A 20776-nucleotide genomic window follows, 5' to 3' on the forward strand; every position below is an offset into this window, starting at 1 on the left:
TTCTGGGCTGGGGGGAGGGGCACAGATGGACGACTTAGTGAAGAAGTACTTATGAAAAGCCCAAAAGTAATCAGAAGAGACAGAAAAGATTTACAGATGTATTCTAGATAGTGGAGGTTCTTTAAGAAGCTAAGAAATAAAGATGAAGAAGAAAATCCACTCTGTGAGGCCTAATTGCCACCTTGTAATCTGAGCTATGTGTACACAGAAGGTGATCTGCACCTAGTGATGGCTTCTCTAGTTGTGTAGCATCTATAAAGCACTACGGCCTTGACTAGGGAAACACAAACTTTTTCAAGTTCGCCAAGTGCTCTTGATAGTGGAATGGTGTATCACCAACCTGAGGCAAACCCACCAGAAAAAAGAGAATGAGCTAGTGTTGGGAAGAGTCATTCAGAAAGAGGAGTCATAAAATCTACTAGAAGATAGAATGATTAAAATGAAAGGAAAAAAATTCACTCTCCAAGGCCAAGTCAATGTGGATGCCTGACACTGGCTAAGGTGGATCACTGATTGCTCCAAAAGGAGACTGTACCTTTTGAATTCTTAAACTACTTCAAGCCAGTCTGCTTAATGTTGAGAATGTGGTTATGTATAATGAAAAAAGCTCATTTTGTGGGACTTAGCCACAATTCTTTTCCTTACACATCTGGTTTAGTTCATATAGATCAATGAAGATTAATAAGTAGCATTCCCATTAAAATCTTAAAATTTAGCTGGAGAAGGTGTGAAGAAAAGGGAGCCCTCCTACACTAATAGTGGGAATGTAAATTGGTATAGCCACTATGGAGAACAGTGTGGAGGCTGCTCAAAAAAACAAAAAGAGAACTACCATATGATCTAGCAATCTCACTCCTAGCCATGTATCTGGAAAAGACAAAAACTCCAACTTGAAAAGATACAGGCATCCCAATGTTCATAGTAGCACTACTCACAATAGTCAAGGCATGGATACAACCCAAGTGCTCATCACGGATGATTGGTTTAAGACGGTGTGGGGTGTGTGTGTGTGCGTGCGTGCATGTGTGTGTGTGTAAAATGGAAAATTAGTCATCCATAAAAAGAATGAATTAATGCCATTTGCAGGAACATGAATGGACCTAGAGGTTATTATACTAAGTCAGACAGGGAAAGACAAATATTATATGATAGCACTTATATGTGGAATCTAAAAAATAATAAAATCTAGACACAAAACAGAAACAGACTCACCTAGAAAACAAATTTATGGTTACCAAAGGGGAAAGGAGGTGGAGAAGGATAAATTAGGAGTATGGGATTAACAGATACAAACTAATATACATAAAATAGGTAAGCAACAAGGACCTACTATGTAGAAGAGGAAACAAAACTCAATATCTTGTAATAAAAAAATCTGAAAAAAATACATAGCTGAGTCACTTTGCTGTACACCTGAAACTAACACAATATTGTAAATCAACTATGCTTCAAATAAAAACATTTTTTTAAGTTGAATTTTCTCCCCCAAAGTCAAAGAGTAATAATTTTGAAGGCTCTGAAAAGTCAAGAGTATTATTTCTGTAACACAGTAGCTATAACGAGGGCATCAGGAAGGGAAAGGCGTAGCAATTGAAGTATTTGATGAAGCCCTATGATGAGCCCGGCACTCTAACAGGCACTTTGCACATTATCTCATTTAATTACACTGTAAGGTACGTTCTTATCCCCATTTTATAGATTGGGAAAGTGACTTCTCCACTACCAGTTTTTAAGTGTAGGGCTGAAATCTGAACCCAGATCTGACTCCACATTGAATGGTTCCACAAGTGGGAGAAAGAGAAAAATGTCAAACTCAACTGGGCCTGTTCTCTTGTGCATGGACTCCTTACAGCACACTATGCCAGGCCTACACGAAGCACACCTAATCCCCAGGGGAGACATGTCAGCTCACCTCTCTCGTGTCTTTATCTGGTATTAGTGTCTGGAAGAAGAGGTGGTGCACCGGAGGTCGTAAGAAGTACTTCAACCTATGCAGGCACGGTCTGTTGTACAACCCACCTTGTGGTGTTCGCACTTGCACCTGGGTAGACCCGGGGTTGACAGGCTCTGACAGTAACATCTCTTTTCTGGTTGGAGTTTCTGTGACTGAGAGCCAAGGAATTTTCTCTAAGGAAGTTTCAAACTGTGGAGACTGTGGGCTGGGAGAGCAGCTTGGAGAGGATGGGGCTGAGACTTCCATAGGCATGTCATGGCTCTGCACATCATTTTGGGGTGAGTCGGGCCTGATTCGTGGTAAACGAGGCAAGTCTCTAAGTGTGTGTGGCATGTCTTCTGGTGAGCCTGGCATGTCTCCAGGTGAGCGGAGCACATCTCCTGACAAGTATGGGACTTCCCTAGGTGAATGCGGTACACTTCCTGGTGACTGTGGCATGTCTCTTGGTGACTGTGGTATGTCTGCTGGTGACTGTGGCACATCTGCTGGTGACTGTGGTATGTCTCTTGATGACTTTGGCACGTCTACCAATGACTGTGGCACATCTGGTGATGGTGGCAGGTCTCCCAGGGACTGTAGCATGTCTTGTAGGTATGCCACATTTTGTGGATATGATATGTTTTGATGTGGGCCTGGTACACCTTGAGGTAGGCCCAGTGAGTCTTGAGGTGGGCTTGGTGAGAGTTGAGAATGCCATGGTGAGTCTTGAGGTGGACTTGGCATATTCCGCTGAGGGCATGGCACATTTTGAGGGCACAGAACATCTTGAGGAGGGCATGGTACATCTTGAGGAGGGCATGGCACTTCTTGAGGAGGGTATGGCACTTCTTGAGGAAGGTGAGGCAAGGTTTGTAGCTGGCACTGCACGGTTTGTGATGGGCATGACAAGGCTCGTGGTGGGCATGAGGAGGCTCGCGGTGGACATGGAGAGGCTCGTAGTGGGCACGGCAAGGCTCGCAGTGGGCAGGGCAAGGCTTGCGGTGGGCAAGGCACATCTTGCTGTGGGCATGGAAAGGGTGCCCTCTGATTGCTGCTGCTACCGTTATTGCTCATTGGGGAGAGGGAGTGAACATCTGAAGAGAGCTGCAGGCTTGCAAAGAAGCTGAGGTCACCTTTGAATACAGATGAACTACAATTCGGCTCTGCTGGATAAAGAGAGTCCCCACTGAGGGAAGTAGGAGGTTGGGGACCTTCAGATGTGGTTTCTTCCAAAAGGTCCAGATCCACAGGATCACTGTTAATGATTCTCCGAGCTGCAGGCCGAGAGCTTCTGTCTACCCGCCCTTCCATCACCTCTTTGCTGGAAAGGCTGGCACATGTTTGAAGACTGGCCGGCTCCTTCTGGGAAGGAGCGACAGGTTCTAGAGTCAAGTCAAGAGTGGCAATAGGTCTATTTTCTTCCTCAGATCTTGTCAGGTCAATCACACAGAGTCCACTGCGATCCTTTGCCCTTGGTCTGGTTTCTCTAGTTAAGTCAATGAAATCCTGTTGAAGGATTGTGAGAAGATAAGAGGTCAAGTAGGGATCTTAGCTTTTTCTAAGAGGGCTGAAATCTTAGCTTTTAAGGATACATAGTTTACCTTTTCACTTCACTGACAATTTACATATTTTATATAACGTAAGCATGAGTTTGTTTCCTTTGGTCACAATTTTGCTACTGTCAAAGCTGTCCATTTCTGTACCTTCTTAAATTATCCAACGGCCATAAGCACATAATCGAGGGCACAGGGGGAAATGCTTTGTGATCCAAGAGGGACAGGGGAGTAGTAGGAAGGATTTTGACCTTAAGTCAAAGTGAAAAGCAACCTTTGGAAAAGCAGATACACAGGATAAACAACAGAAGATACAACAGAAGCTAAATAAGGGAAGCTAATAAAAGAGAATCTACTTTGTGCCAAGAAAATGTTGAGTGCCTTCACCTATGTTTAATTTTTACAAAGACCCTATCAAGAAGGCACTATCATTTCCATTACACAGGTGGGGAAACTAGAGTTCAGAGGGCTTAGGTTATGTACCTGTGGATTATATAGCTATGTAGCAGAGACAGACAGTCAAACCCAGGTTTTCTTCTTTCTCTGTTAGGACCTAAGAATGTACAACTTCATTCATTGTATAGTCAGCCCACAGTCAGATATAGAAGACAATACAATAAGGGGTTATAAAACTAACAAGTATAAGTCTCAGACTACATAAATTACTAAAAGCTCTCCTATCTTTACCCCCATTCTTTGGCAAAATGATTAGGCAGTTCACAAAGCCTGAGGATGCCAGTCAGAGGTACTGTAAACAACCTCTGTGTCATGAATAAGGAGCAAAATTGTTCTATCTCTCAGGTGTCTCCTCATTTTGTTGGGTACCACTGCCATTGGTATGTTAGGTGCCAACTGCTGGGCTAGCAGTGCTGTTGCAGCTACCATGCTTATTTCTTTTAATAGATGTGAAGGTCACCACTGCCAATGGCATCAAAGCAGGGCAGAAGATTCTGGGTGGATCAAGAGAGAAGTAGGCATGCACCTCATCCTGGAACAGGAACTGTGTGGTGAAACCTAATGCCTCATTCTTCGGAAGCAGCCACACAGTGTCAATGCCTCTCTACTGCTAGCTGAACTCAACAGAAATAGCTGCAAGGCCACAGAGGGTCTGAATTCAAGTCCTCTTCCATTGCCAACTCCTAAAATGCAACATCACCATGTCTCCCCCTCTTATAATCCACCATATGAGCTACAGGATAAAGGACAAATATCTTAGTAAGACTCATAAAGTCCTTCATAATTCAGCCTCTTCTTGACTACTCTTCCTCCTCATGTGATCAAATCACACAGAACCATGTCAGATCCCCAACTGTGCATGCTTTCTCAGGTATTTTTATCTTTATGTTTGCTGATGTTTTTTCTTTTGCCTGGAATGACTATTATCCCTTTGTTTGGACGTTTATTGTCTTTTAAGACCCAGCATAGACATCACTATGTGAAATTCTTCCAGATCACTTCGCATCCCAGATTAAATTATTTGTTACTCCCCTCATATCCCCACTGCATCTGTACAAACCTCTTCCTTAATCCCAAAGGTTTTAATGTTTTAAAACGATATTGAAAATGGAAATATCTTTTGACATTTTTCAGTTACTTATTGCTAGTATATGAATACTAATGATTTATGTATATTATCCCTGTATCTTCTGACTTTGCTAAATTTCACTTATTAGTTCAAGTAACTTCTTCTTGTAGATTCCTTAGGGTTTTCCATATAAAAAATCATGTCATCTGCAAATAAAAGAGTTTTACTTCTTTGCATGACTTTTCTTTTTCTTTACTATTGTAATGGCTAAGGGTCCAGTATAATTCTCAACAGAAATGCTGAAAGCAGATACATGAGACTTTCATCAAGTATAATGTTAGCTGTATGGTTTTCATAGATGCCCCAGTATCAGTTTGAGAAACTTTCCTTTCGTTTCCTTCTTTTATTGGAGTTTTACTTGGGAATGGATGTTAAATATTGTCAAATGATTTTTCTGCACCTATTGACATATCTTATGATTTTCCTTTGCCCTATTAATATCAAAACTTTTATTCACTGGAGTTCCTGTTGTAGCACAGCGGAAACGAATCTGACTATCCATGAGGATGTGGGTTTGATCCCTGGCTCAGTGGGTAAGGATCCAATGTCCCTGTGAGCTGTGGTATAAGTTGCAGATGTGGCTTGGATCCCGTGTGGCTGTGGCTGTGGTGTAGGCCGGCAGCTGCAGCTCCCATAGGACCTCTAGTCTTCCATATGTTGCACATTCAGACTTGAAAAAAAAAATTTTTTTTTATTCACCGATTTTCTAATGTTGAATCAATCCTGGGGGAAACTCCACTTGGTTATGATGTATTATACCTTTTATATATTGTTTGGTTTAATATGTCAGTATTTTGTTAAAAATTCATTCATATTCATGAGGGATATTAGTTTGTAATTTTCTGTTCTTGTGATTGCTTTTACTGCTTTTGTTATCATAATAAAGCTAGCCTTTAAAAATGAATTGAGAACTATTCCTAGCCCCTCTATTTAGGTTGTGTTGGACTGGTACTATATATTCCTTCAACGTTTATAAAAGTCACCAGTGAAGCTGTGTGGATCTGAAATTTGCTTTGTAGTTAAAATTTAGTAGACATACTAACATTTTCTATTCCTTCATGTGTTTTGTGACTTGTGGAATATGTCTGTTTCATCTAAATTGTCAAATTTATTAGCACAAAGTTATTCACAACAGTCCATTATCATCTTTCAAGTCTATACTCTGTATAGATTTGTTCCCAATTCTCTTTTTTTTCCCCCAATATTGATAACTTACATCCTTTGCATTTTTTTCTCTGATCAGTCTGGCTAGAAACTTATCAATTTTATTGATCTTTCTAAAGTGCCAGGTGTTTCATCTGTCTTTTGTTTCATTTATTTTTATTGTTATAATCATATCCTTTCTTCTACTTACAGTGGATTTAATTTGCCCTTCTTTCTCTATCTTCTTAATGTGGAAGCTTAGACACTTGATTTTTGAGATCTTTCTTTTCTGTCATTAGCACCTAAAGCTAAAAATTTGCCTGTAAATATGCTTTGGCTTCATCTCACAGTTTTTAATATAGTCATCTAATTATCATGCATTTCAAACTTACTTTCATTATGATCAGAAAACAAACCTTGTAAGACTTCAAGCTTTTGAAATACATTGAGACTTGTTTTATGCCCTAACACACGGCCCACTTGCTGAATGCTCCTTGTACACTTGAAAAAAAAAAGTTCATTATGCAGTTGTTGGATATAAAAGCCAATTAGATCATGATTATTGATAGTAGCTTTCAGATCTTTGATTTCTTCACTTTCGAGGGGATCCAGTTGTGCTATCAAGTACTGAGAGAAGTGTATTAAAGTATCCAGTTATGATTGTGGCTTCAACAATTTATCCCTTTACTTCAGTTAGTTTTTGCTTCATGTGTTTTGAAATTCCACTTATTAGATATTGTATAATTGTTATACCTTCTTAATGTATTAACCCATTTACCACTATGAAGGATTCTCTTAGTCTCCAGCAATTTTCCTCGTATTGATGTCTGTTATTTTTTTCCTGGTATTAACATAGCCACTTTAAATTTCTTATGCTGTTTGCATGACATATTTCCATACTTTTATAATCCATGTGTTTGTGTCTTTTTTTTGGCTACACCTGCTTGACATGACAGTTCTTGGGCCAGGGGCTGAATCGGAGTTGCAGCTGTGACCAGCATGCTACAGCTGCGGCAGTGCTGGATCCTTAACCCACTGTGCCATAGCAGGAACTCCTGTGACTTTGTATTTAAAGTGCATCTCCTACAGATAGCACGTAGTTGTTATTTTTTTGTCCAGTCTGACGACCTCTGCCTTTTGATTATGTTTTGATTCATTTATACTTAATTGTTGATATATTTTCTGTTATATCTACAATCATGCCATTTGTTTCCTAATTGTCATATCTACTCATTGTTCCTCTGTTCCTCCTTTCCTGCCTCCCTTTGAATTAATCACATATATTCTTTGGAGTTCCATTTTAATTTCCCTGTTGGTTTTCTAGCTATACTTTAATATATTTTTAGTGGTTGCTCTTATGATTATAGTATGCAAACTCAACTTCTGAGGGCATAATTTTTATGATTTCAATTTTTAAAACATTTTAAAGGAGGCTCCAACCAAGACGGCAGAGTCTTAAGACATGGAACTCACTTCCTCCCACAAATACATCAGAAATAAATCTACAAATTCTCATAGAACACCTACTAAACACTAGCAGAAGACCTCAAACATCTGAAAGGACAAAAAAGATCTCCATGTAACCAGGTAGGATGGAAGGAAAAAAATAAAAAAAGATGAAGCAGGACAGTATGCATGCCCCTGGGAAGAACCTCATTGTTGAGGAGATCAGCCAGGTCAGAAAAGGAGCTTTAGAGGCAATACAGGCCTTCTTTAAGAAATAAGAAAAATATCAAATAAACAACCTAACCCACAACCTAAAAGAATCAGAAAAAGAAGAAGAAAAAACCTAAAGTCAGCAGAAAGAAGGGGATAAAATAGACCAGAGAGGAAGTAAGTGAAATAGACATTTTTTAAAAATAGAAAAAAATTAATAAAACCAAGAGCTGTTTTTGAAAGGGTAAACAAAATTGACAAACCTCTGGCTGGGCTCACCAAGAAGAAAAGAGAGAAAACCCAAATAATCAAAATAAGAATGAAAAAGGAGAAATCACAACTGATACTACAGACATAGCAATAAGTCAAAAATATGACAACCTAGAAGAAATGGACAACTTTTTAGAAACATACAGCCCACTAAAACCAAATCAAGAAGAAATAGATAACTTGAACAGACTAATTACTAGCAGTGAAATAGCATTTATAATAATAATTAAAAAAACCTCTCTACAAACATATATATGTATGACTGGGTCACTTTGTTGTAGAGCAGAAATTGGCACAACATTGTAAATCAACTATATTTTACTAAAATAAAATGAAATAAAATTTCTTCCTCAGTTAAAAAAAAAAAAAAAAAGGTCAGAATTTCTGTTGTGGCTCAGCAGTAACAAACCTGACTAGTAACCATGAGGATGTGGGTTCAATCCCTGGCCTTGCTCAGTGGGTTAAGGATCTGGCATTGTCATGAGCTGTGGTGTAGGTCACAGACATGGCTTGGATCCTGTGTTACTGTGGCTATGGTGTAGACTGGCAGCTGCAGCTCCAATTCAACCTCTAGTCTGGGAGCTTCCATGTACCACAAGTGTGGCTCTAAGAAAAAAAAGAAAAAAAAAAAAAAAAGAGCCCAAAGGGTCAACGACCAGATGGCTTCACAGGGGAACTCTACCAAACATACAAAGAAGAATTTACACCAATCATTCTCACACTCTTCCAAAAGATTGAAGAGGAAGGACCACTCCTAAAGACATTCAGTTAAATCACTATCACCCTGATATCAAAACCAAAGACACTTCCAAAAAAGAAAATTACAGGCCAGTATCTTTGATCAATGGAGATGTAAAAATTCTCAACAAAATGTTAGCAAACTGAATCCAACAACACAAAAAAGATCATATACCAAGACTAAGTTGGATTCATCCCAAGGTCACAAGGATGGTTCAACATATACATATCAATTAATGTGATACACCACATCAACAAAAGTAAAAACCCACATGATTAGAATTCCCACTGTGGTGTGGTGGGTTAAGGACTTGGCATTGCTGCAGCTGTGATGCAGGTCACAGCTGTGGCTCAGATTGGACTCCTGGCCCAGGAAATTCCACATGCCACGGGTGCAGCCCAAAAGCCCACCTACCAAAAAAACACATGATCATCTCAATAGATACAGAAAAGGCACTTGATAAAATTCAACATCCATTCTTTTTTTTTTTTTTTTGTCTTTTGTCTTTTTAGGGCCGCACCCACGGCATATGGAGGTTCTCAGGCTAGGGGTCCAATCAGAGCTACAGCTGCTGGCCTACACCACAGCCACAGCAATACTGGATCCAAGCTGCATCTGTGACCTACACCACAGCTCATGGCAATACCAGATCCTTAACCCACTGAGGCCAGGAATTGAACCTGCAAACTCATGGTTCCTAGTTGGATTTGTTTCCGTGTGCCACGATGGGAACTCCTCAACATCCATTCTGGATAAAAACCCTTATGAAAGTGGATATAGAGGGGACATATCTCAACATAATAAAAGCTATTTATGAGAAAACCACAGCCAATATAATACTTAATGATGAAAAGCTGAAAGTCTTCCCACTAAAATCTGGAAGAAGACAAGGATGTCCATTCACACCAATTCTCTTCAATACAGTATTGAAGTCCAAGCAACAGCAATCAGACAGAAAAAGAAATAAAATGCATTCAAATTGGCAGGGAAAAGGCAAAATTGTCATTGTACATAGATGACATGATACTATACATAGAAAACCTTAACAAAAACCGCTAGAACTGATAAACAAATTCAACAACGTAGCAGGATACAAGATTAATATATAGAAATTGGTTGCATTTCTTTACACCAACAATGAAACAGAAAGGGAATGTAAACAAACAATCCCTTTTAAAATCACATTAAAATTACTTAGGAATAACCTTAACCAAGGAAGTGAAAGACCTATATTTTGAGAACTACTAAACATTAACAAAGGAAACTGAAGACGACTCAAAGATATGGAATGATATCCCATGCTCTTGGATTAGAAGAATTAATATTGTTAAAATGGCCATATTACCCAAAGTAATTACAGACTTAGTACAATTCCTACAAAATTACTCTTGACATTTTTCACAGAACTAGAACAAATTATCCTAAAATTACATGGAATCATAAAAGACCCAGAATTGCCAAAGTAATCCTGAGGAAAACAAAGCAGGAGGAGGCATAACCTTCCCAGACTTCAGATAATAAGGCAAAGCTACAGTAATCAAAACAGTGTGGCATTAGCATCAAAAAAGACATATAGATCAATAGAACAGAAGAGAGAACCTAGAAATAAACCCAAACACCTATGGACAATTAATCTTCCACAAAGGAGGCAAGAATACACAATGAAGAAAAGACATCTCTTCAGCAAGTAGTGTTGGGAAAGCTGGACAGCCACATGTAGTTAGAACACACCCTCACACCATACACAAAAATAAACTCAAAATGGCTTAAGGACTTAAATATAAGATAAGATGGCATAAAACTCCCATAGGAGAACATAGGCAAAGTATTCTCTGACATAAATTGTACCAATGTTTTCTTAGGTCACTCTCCCAAGAAAATAGAAATTAAAGCAAAAATAAACAAATGAAACCTAATCAAACTTATAATTTTTTTTTTTGGTCTTTTTGCCTTTTCTAGGGCTGCACCCGCAGCATATGGGGGTTCTCAGGCTAGGGGTCTAGTTGGAGCTGTAGCCGCAGGCCTACACCAGAACCACAGCAACACGTGATCCAAGCTGTGTCTGTGACCTACACCACAGCTCACGGCAACGCCGGATCCTTAACCCACTGAGCAAGGCCAGGGATCAAACTTGCAACCTCATATTTCCTAGTCGGATTCGTTAACCACTGTGCCATGACAGGAACTCCATCAAACTTACAACTTTTGCACAGCAAAGGAAACCATAAACAAAATGTGGTGTGTGCATATGCATATATATATATATATATGCATATATATATATATATATGCATGTGGTAGAATATTACTCAGCCATGAAAAAGAATGAAATAATGCCATTTGGTGCAATGTGGATGGGCCTAGAGATTATCATACTAAGCAAAGCAAGTCAGAGAAAGAAAATACCATGTGATATCACTTATATATGGAATGTAAAATATGACACAAATCAACATATCTATGAAACAAAAACAGACTCACAGAGAGAAGCTTGTGGTCGCCAAGGGGGAGGAGGGATGGACTGAGAATTCAGGATTAGCAGAGGCAAATTATTATACATAGGATGGATAAACAATAAGGTCCTATTATACAGAACAAAGATCTATAGTCAATATCCTGTGACAAACCGTAATAGAAAAGAATATGAAAAAGAATATATGTATAACTGAGTCACTTTGCTGTACAAGAGAAATTAACACAACATTGTAAATTCAGCTATACTTCAATAAAATTTTAAAAATTTATAAGGTTTAATGACTTAAGATATGGACTATCTTGGTGAAAGTCCAATGTGTGACAGAACAGAATGTATATATTTCTTTGTTACTGGGTAGAGTGCCAACTATTTTTTAACAGATTTTTTAAAAAACAAATTAATTAAAGTTCATTTACAGTGTTGTGTCAATTTCTGCTATACAGCATAGTGACCCAGTCATACATATATATACATTTTTTTTCTCATACTATCTTCCATCATGTTCTATCCTAAGAAACTGAAAATAGTTCCCTGTGCTGAACAGTAGGACCTCATTGCTTATCCATTCTAAATGTAATAGTTTGCATCTACTAACTCCAAACTCCCCATCCATCCTACTCCCATTCCCCACCCTGTTGGCAACCATAGGTCTGCTCTCTATCTGTGAGTCTGTTCCTGTTTTCTAGATAGGTTCGTTTGTGCCATATTTTCGATTCTACATATAAGTGATATCATATGTTTTAATCCAGTTCTTGGCCCAATGATGTACTAAGAATAAGAAGAAGAGTGACTCCCCTCTCTCATGCTAAAAAAGAGATTTTTTTAGTTTTTAAATAAGTAGGACCAAACTTTGCAACCTTGGGAAATTTGAAAATTGCATTAGAAGATCAGAATCTGAAGGATTCTAGAGCAGGAGACCCTCCCTTTACACACCAGAGTTATAGAAATCTCACACAACTCAAGGTGAACTCATCCCCAATACTAAGATAGTTAGTATGGTATAGGCACATGTTACTTGGGGATTTAGTTCCAAAGTAGGCCAATAAGCCAAACATAGTGCCTATTCAAAATTGCCCTGAACAGAAGCTTGCATAAAGGGGCTCCCACTGGCCCAAACTGGGACAATTTGAGCATCAAATAAATAGTAATTCAACAAATGATGCTGGAGCAGTTAGACAACCAGAGGCAAAAAATATGAACCTCAACCTAAATCTCACAACTTATACCAAAATTAACTCAAAACACATTACAGACTTAAACATAAGCTGTAAAACTATAAAACTTTTAGAAAAAAATAAAAGAAAATCTTTGGGGTCAGGAAGAGGGTCAGGCAAAGAGGGCCAGGCAAAGAGTTTTTAGACAGCACCAAAAGCACTATCTATGAAAGAAAAAATGAATAAATAAGACAATTGAAATTAAAAACTTTTGCTCTGCAAAAGCCTGTGTGAAGAGGATGGAAAGACATGCTACAGACTGAGAGAAAATGTTTGCAAACCACAGATCCAACAAAGAGTTAGTAACTGGAATATATAAAGAACTCACATACCTCAACAGTAGAAAAAAATTTGATTAGAAAATGGGTTAGATATGAACAGAAATTTCATATTTGAGAAATTGAGAACTGAGAAGGTACACAAATGGCAAATATTTCAACATGGAAATATTTCAACATGATTAGCCATTAGGGAAGTTCAAATTAAAATCACAATGAGGTATCACTACATAACAGAATGACTAAAATAAAAATAGTGACAACAGTAAATGCTAGTGAGGATGCAGAGAAACTGGAGCACTCGTACATTGCCGGTAGAATTGTATGGCTGTTTTAAATTTATTTTGATTTTTAAAATTTTCAGTTTACTTTATATTGGGGTATACTTGATTTACAATGTTGTGTTAGTTTTAGGTGTACAGAAAAATGATTCAGGTATACATATACATTTATCCACTTTTTTTTCCATATTCTTTTCCCACATAGGTTATTATGGAATATTGAGTAGAGTTCCCTGTGCTATATAGTAGGTCCTTATTAATTATTTTATATATAATAGCGTGCATATGTTAACCCCAAACTCCTGATTTGTCCTTCCTCCTACCTTTCCCCCTTTTTCTCCATTTTTGATCGTATCAATAGTTGCAGAAAAACATTTAACAAAATTCAACATGCATTTATGATAAAAAAAACCCTACAAAGTGGGTAGAGATGGAAACATATTTCAAAATATGTTAGGCCACAGCTAATATGTTCAACAGTGAAAAGCTGAAAGCTTTTCCTCTAAGATCAGGAACAAGACAAGGATACCCACTCTCACCACTTTTATTCAACATAGTATTGGAAGTCCCAGCCAGAGCAATTAGGCAAGAAGCAGAAATAAACAGTATCCAAATTGGAAAGGAAGAAGTAAAACTGCCACTATTTCCAGACAATATATTATATATGGAAAGTGCTAACAAATTCACCAAAAAAAACTGTAAGAATTAACAAATGAATTCAGTAAAGTTGCAGAATGCAAAATAAATGTACAACAATCTGCTGCATTTCTACACATTAACAATGAACTATCAAAAAAGAAATTAAGGAAACAATCCCACTTACAACTGCATCCAAAAGAATAAAATACCTAGGAATAAATTTAACCAAGGAGGTGAAAGTTTTTGCTATATAGCAAAAACTATAAGACAATGATGAAAGAAATAGAAGAAAACACAAATAAATGGAAAGATGTTTCATGATCACAGTTTGGAAGAATTAATATTGTTAAAATGCCCATATTACCCACAGCAATCTACAGATTCAATGCACTCCCCATCAAAATCCCAATGGCACATTTCACAGAAATAGAATAAACAATCCTAAAATTTTCATGGAACTACAAAAGACCCAAAATAGTCAAACAGTCATGAGAAAGAACAAAGATGAAGGTATCACATGCCCCGATTTCAAACTGTATTGCAAAGCTACAGTATTGTGGTATTAAAACAGATACGTGGATCAAAAGAAAACAAAATAAAACAGAGAGCCCAGAAACAAATCCATGAATATGTGGTCAATTAATTTATGACAAAGGAGGTAACTATACAGACTGTTCAATATGGAAGGGACAGTCTCTTTGATAAATGGTGTTGGGAAAACTAGACAGCCTCACACAAAATAATGAAACTAGACTACTATTTTATACAAAAATTAAGTCAAAATGGATTAGAGACTGGAATGCAAGGCTTGAAACCAAGGAACTCCTAGAAGAAAACATAGGTTGTAAGCTCCCTGACATCAGTGATTATTGGTGATTATTTTTGTATCTAGACTCCAAAAGCAAAGGCAACAAAAGCAAAAACAAACAAGTGGAACCACATCAAACTAAAAAGCATCTGTACAGCAAAGGAAACCATCAACAAAATTAAAAGGCAACTTACTGAGAGAAAATATTTGCAAATTAATATCTGATAAAAAGTTAATATCCAAAGTATATAAAGAACTTATACACAATATCAGAAAGCAAAAAATGTGATTAAGAAATGGACAGAGGATATAAATAGACATTTTCTCAAAGAAGACATAGAGATGGCCAACAGACACATGAAAAATGCTCAACATCACTAATCATGAGGGAAATGCAAATCAAAACTACAATGAGACATGGAGAACAGTCTTGAGGTCGTCAGGGGAAGGAAGTGGGATGGAGGGGGTGTTTAGGGTTGGTAGATGCAAACTATTATATTTAGAATGGATAAGCAATGAGGTCCTACTGTATAGCACAGGGAACCATATCCAGTCTCTTGATGGAATATGAGAAAAAGAATATATATATATATATGAATGTATATATGAATATGAATAATGACTGGGTCACTATGCTGTACCGCAGAAATTGACACAACGCTGTAAATCAATTATACTCTAATAAAAATAAAATTAAAAAATAAAGAAAAATAGTTTATGCCTGATCCTTCTGACTAAAGTATTTCATAATTATCAACCTTTCTTATAAAAATCTTTGACACAAATATTAGCCACAAATATTGTATTTATCATGTTTACAAATTAAATATTGTGTTCAATATGCTTATAAATTAATGTTACATGATTTATGTCTTTACCTAAAGACTTGAATTTATAATTTCTATAATTTCTTTGCCAAAAGTTATCAAGGAAAAATTAACAAGCTTAGTCAACATAAATGCTACATTTTACTTTGAAAAAACACCACATTGAGCTATCACCTCTCACCTGTGTACAGTGGCTCTTATAAAAGAGACAAATGATAACAAGGTATGTGAAGAAAAGCACACCCTCCTGCACTGTTAGTGGGAATGGCGCAGCCACTATGGAAAACAGTATGGAGGTTCCCCTCAAAATTAAAAATAGAACTTATGATTCACCAATTCTACTTCTGGGTATTTATCTGAAGAAAATGAAACAATAATTTGAAAAGATATAAGCACCCCTGTGATCACTGCAACATTAGGTACAATACTCAAGAAATACAAACAACCCAAGTCCATTGATGGAAGAATAGAAAAAATATGTAGTGTGATACACACACACAATGGAATACTACTCAGCCACAAAAAGTACAAAATCTTGACATTTGTGACAATACAGGTGGACCTTGAGGGTATTATATTAAGTGAAATAAGACAAAGACAAATACCATATGATTTCTTTTATATGCGGAATCTAAAAGCAAAAAAAAAAAACAAACATAAAAAACAAAACTCACAGGTACAGAGAACAGAATGGCAATTGCCAGGAGGATTGGGAGGGTGGGCCAAATGGGTGAAGGAGGATAAAAAGTATGAACCTCCATTTATACAATAAGTTATAAGAATGTAATGTTTAGCATAGTGATTACAGTCAATAATATCTTAACTCATATTTGAAAGTTGCAAAGAGAGTAAATCTTAAATTCTCATCACAAAAAAAAAAAATTTTTGTAACTTTGTATAAGGAATTATGGTAACTAGACTTACTATGGAGATCATTTTGTAGCGTATACAAACACTGAATCATGCTCTACATATGAAACTAATATGGTGGATAGCAATTATATCTCAATAAAAAATCATGAGGATTTTTAGAAAATGTGACAAAATGACACCAAAATTCATTTATAATGTGTGAAACTTTGATTAAAAAACTTTGGTAATTAATTAGATGAGAAGAGTCTTTTCACAATGCCTATGTATGTATGTGTGTGTATATATAAAATCACCACCATGTACACTAAATATTTTACAATTTTGTCAATTACACATCAATAAAGCTGAAATTCAAATAACTTTAGAAAAGGGAAATGTGACAAAACCCAGAAAAAATCTGGAAAATAATGAGCTGGGGACTAACACTACCTTAATTTTCACTGTATACCATTCTCTAGTATTCGAATTTTTTGGACTAGTACATTTAGTTTTTTTTAATCAATAAACATTATTTTTTAGAGAATGTTTAGAGCAAAATTTAGCAGAAAGTACAAAGTGTTCCCATATATTCCCTCTCCCCACATATGCACAAGCTTCCCCACTATCAGCAACCAGCATCACTGCGGTACGTTAGTTACAACTGATGAACCTACATTGACATTATCAACACCCAAAGCCCATAGTTTACATTAGGGTTTACTCTTGGTGCTGTACATTTTATGAGTTTTGACAAATACATGGATAATTACATGTATCTACCATTGTAGTATCATACAGAGTAGTTTCACTGCTTGAAAAATCCTGTGCTCTGTCTATTTGGTTCTCCCTCTCCACTAACTCCTGGCAACCACTAATCTTTTTACTGTGCCATAGTTTTACTTTTCCAGAATGTCATTTGGAATCATATAGTATGTACTCTTTTCAGATTGGCATTTTCACTTAGTAATATGCATTGAAGTTTCCTCCAAGTATTTTCATGGTTTGATAGCTCATTTCTTAAATAGTGCTGAATAATATTCCAGTGTCTGGATTACCAGTTTACTTATCCATTCTCTTAGTGAAGAACATCTTAGTTGCTTCCAAGTTTCAGCAATTAAGAATAAAGTTGATGTAAACATCTGTACCCAGATGTTGCATGTGTGTGGACATAAGTTTTGTATATTTTTGACATGTTTCAATTCATTTGGGTAAATACCAAAAATGCAATTACTGGATTGTGTGGGTAAGAATACATTTAATTTTTAAGAAACTGCCAAACTATCTTCCAAATTGGCTGTACCATTTTGCATTCCCAAGAGTAATGATTGAGAATTCCATTGTTCCACATCCTCAACAGCATTTGATGTTGACAGTGATTTTGATTTTGGCTATTCTAAAATCTAAAGGTAGTAATATTTCATTGTTATTTTAATTTGCAGTTCCCTAATGGCTTATGATGTTGAACATCTTTTCATGTATTTACTTGTCATTTGTATACTGTTTTTGGTGATGTGTCTGTCTTTTCGCCATTTTTATTATTTTTTTTATAATTTATTTATTTTTGGTCTTTTTGCTATTTCTTGGGCCGCTCCTGCGGCATATGGAGATTCCCAGGCTAGGGGTCAAATCGGAGCTGTAGCCACCAGCCTACACCAGAGCCACAGCAACGCGGGATCCGAGCTGCGTCTGCAACCTACACCACAGCTCACGGCAACGCGGGATCGTTAACCCACTGAGCAAGGGCAGGGACCGAACCCGCAACCTCATGGTTCCTGGTCGGATTCGTTAACCACTGCGCCACGACGGGAACTCCTTTTCGCCATTTTTAAATCAGGTTGTTCCGTTTTTTGTTGTTGTTGTTGTTGAGTTTTAAGAGTTCTTTGCATTTTTAAAAGAACAGTCCTTTATCAAATGTGTCTTATGCAAATATTTTCTTCTAATCTGTGGTTTATCTTATTCTCTTGACATTGTGTCTCACAGAGAAGTTTTTAGTAGTAATAAAGTCTAGCTTAAGAATTATTTCTTCCATGGATCATATCCTTGGTATTTTATCCAAAACAACATTACCAAATCCAAAGGCATCTAGGTTTTCTCCAATGTTATCTTTCAGGAATTTTACAATTTAGTTTGAGGTCTATAATTCATTTTGAGTTAATTTTTATGAAGGGTGTAAGGTCTATGTCTAGATTTATTTATTTGCATGTAAATGTCCAGTTGTTCCAGCATCATTTGTTGAATTGACAATCTTTGCTCCGTTGTATTAGTTTAGCTCCTTTGTAAAAGATCAGTCAACTATAGTAATGTAGGTCTATTTCTGAGCTTTCTTTTCTGCTGATCTACTTGTCTATTCTTTCACTAATACCACACTGTTTCGATCACTGTAGTTTCTAGTAGTCTTGAAGTCAGGTAGTGGCAGTCCTCTGACTTTGTTCTTCAAAATTGAGTTGGCTATTCTCATTTGTCTCTACATATAAACTTTAATCAGTTTATTAATATACACAAAATAATTTGCTAGGATTTTGATTGGGATTGCATTGAATCTATAGATCAGGTTCATAAGAACTGACATCTTGACAATATTGTTTCTATCCATGAACATGGTATATATCTCCATTTATTTAGTTCTTCTTTGATACCTTTTATCAGTCTTGTAGTTTTCCTCAATTACATTTTATTACATTTATACTTAAGTATTTCATTCTTTAGATTTTAATATAAATGGTTATATCTTTTTAATTTTAAATTCTACTTGTCCACTGCTGGTATACAGGAAAGTGACTGACTTTTGTAAACTGACCTTGCATCCTTTAATCCTGCTATTTACTTATTGGTTTTTGTGTTGTTATTGTTAATTCTGCTGGATTTTTTCTACATAGGTGATTATGACATCTGAGTAAAGAAAATTTTATTTCTTCCTCAATTTGTATACTTTTTCTTATCCAACAGCATAAGCTAGGATTTCCAGTACAATGCTGAAACACATTGGTGAGAGAACTTGCCTTGTTCTTGATTGGCAGAAAATTTCAAGTTTCCTACCATTAAGTATGAGACGTTTTTTGAAAATGTTCTTTATCAAGGTGAGGAATTTCCTCCTTTAATCCTAGCTTGCTGAGAAGCTTTTAGTTGGTTGGGTTTTTTTTTTTTTTTGTCTTTTTTTAGGGCTGCACCTGCAGCACATGGAGGTTCCCAGGCTAGGGGTCTAATCAGAGCTACAGCTGCCGGCCTATGCCAGAGCCACAGCAACTCAGGATTTGAGCCGCATCTGTGACCTATACCACAGCTCACGGCAACGCGGGACCCTTAACCCACTGAGTGAGGCCAGGGGTCGAACCCAAAACCTCATGGTTCCTAGTCGGATTAATTTCCACTGCACCATGACAGGAACACCAGGTTGTTTGTTTTTTAAACCATGAATGGGTATTGGATTTTTTCAAATGTATTTTCTGCATTTATTAATAAGATCATATGAAGAAAAATTTTCTTCTTTAGCCTGCTGATGTGGTGGATTACATTAATGGATTTTTGTATGAACCAGACTTGCATACCTGAGAAAAATTCCTCTTGGTTGTGCTGTATAATTCCTTTCATACATTGTTGGATCCAATTTGCTAATATTTTATTGAGGACTTTTGCATCTATGTTCAATGAGAGATACTGGTCTGTTTTCTCTTCTTGTAATGTCTTTGTCTAGGTTTAGGGTATTAGGGTAATAGACTGAATTAGGAAGTATTCCCTCTGCTTCTATCTTCTGCAGAGAACTGGCATAATTTCTTTTTTAAATGTTTAGCAGAATATACAAGTGAATCCGTCTGGGCCTGATGCTTTCTGATTTGTAGAGTTACTAATTTTTGATTCAAGCTAAGAGATACAGGTCTATTCAGATAGTTTAGACATATAACTTTTATAACAAAAAATTTAAAGTTTAAAAAGTATTGGCTACCTCCAAATTAATCTATAAATTTAATAAACTCCAAACAAAATTCCAATAGTATTTTTTTTTTTTCTTTTTAGGGCCCTACCCATGGCACATGGAAGTTCCCCGGCTAGGGGTCAAATCAGATCAGCAGCTGCTGCCCTATGCCATGGCCATAGCTACATGGGATCTGAGCCACATCTGCAACCTACATGGCAGCTTGTGGCAATATCAGATAGTTAACTCACTAAGTGAGGCCAGGGATTGAACCTGTATCCTCACGGGCACTATGTCGGGTTCTTACCATGCTGAGCCACAATGGGAACTCCTCCAGTAGCATTTTTAAAAGGAATAAATAAGGAGTTCCCGTCGTGGCGCAGTGGTTAACGAATCCGACTAGGAACCATGAGGTTGCAGGTTCGGTCCCTGCCCTTGCTCAGTGGGTTAACGATCCGGCGTTGCCGTGAGCTTGTGGTGTAGGTTGCAGACGCGGCTCGGATCCCGCGTTGCTGTGGCTCTGGCGTAGGCCGGGGGCTACAGCTCCAATTGGACCCCTAGCCTGGGAACCTCCATATGCCGCGGGAGCGGCCCAAGAAATAGCAACAACAA

General features: G+C 37.2%; 1 protein-coding gene across 1 annotated transcript in view; it reads right to left on the reverse strand.

Annotated features, from left to right (window-relative positions):
* Positions 1 to 20776, reverse strand: part of SIMC1 (SUMO interacting motifs containing 1) — a 74777-nt gene that overhangs the window by 42412 nt on the left and 11589 nt on the right. The window contains exon 2 of the mRNA XM_047778063.1: positions 1913 to 3439. Within this exon, the coding sequence (XP_047634019.1) occupies positions 1913 to 3439 (1527 nt within the window). The remainder of the gene's footprint in view (positions 1 to 1912; positions 3440 to 20776) is intronic.

This window comes from Phacochoerus africanus, chromosome 4 (assembly GCF_016906955.1).
Source record: "Phacochoerus africanus isolate WHEZ1 chromosome 4, ROS_Pafr_v1, whole genome shotgun sequence".
Classification (NCBI taxonomy): Eukaryota; Metazoa; Chordata; class Mammalia; order Artiodactyla; family Suidae; genus Phacochoerus; species Phacochoerus africanus.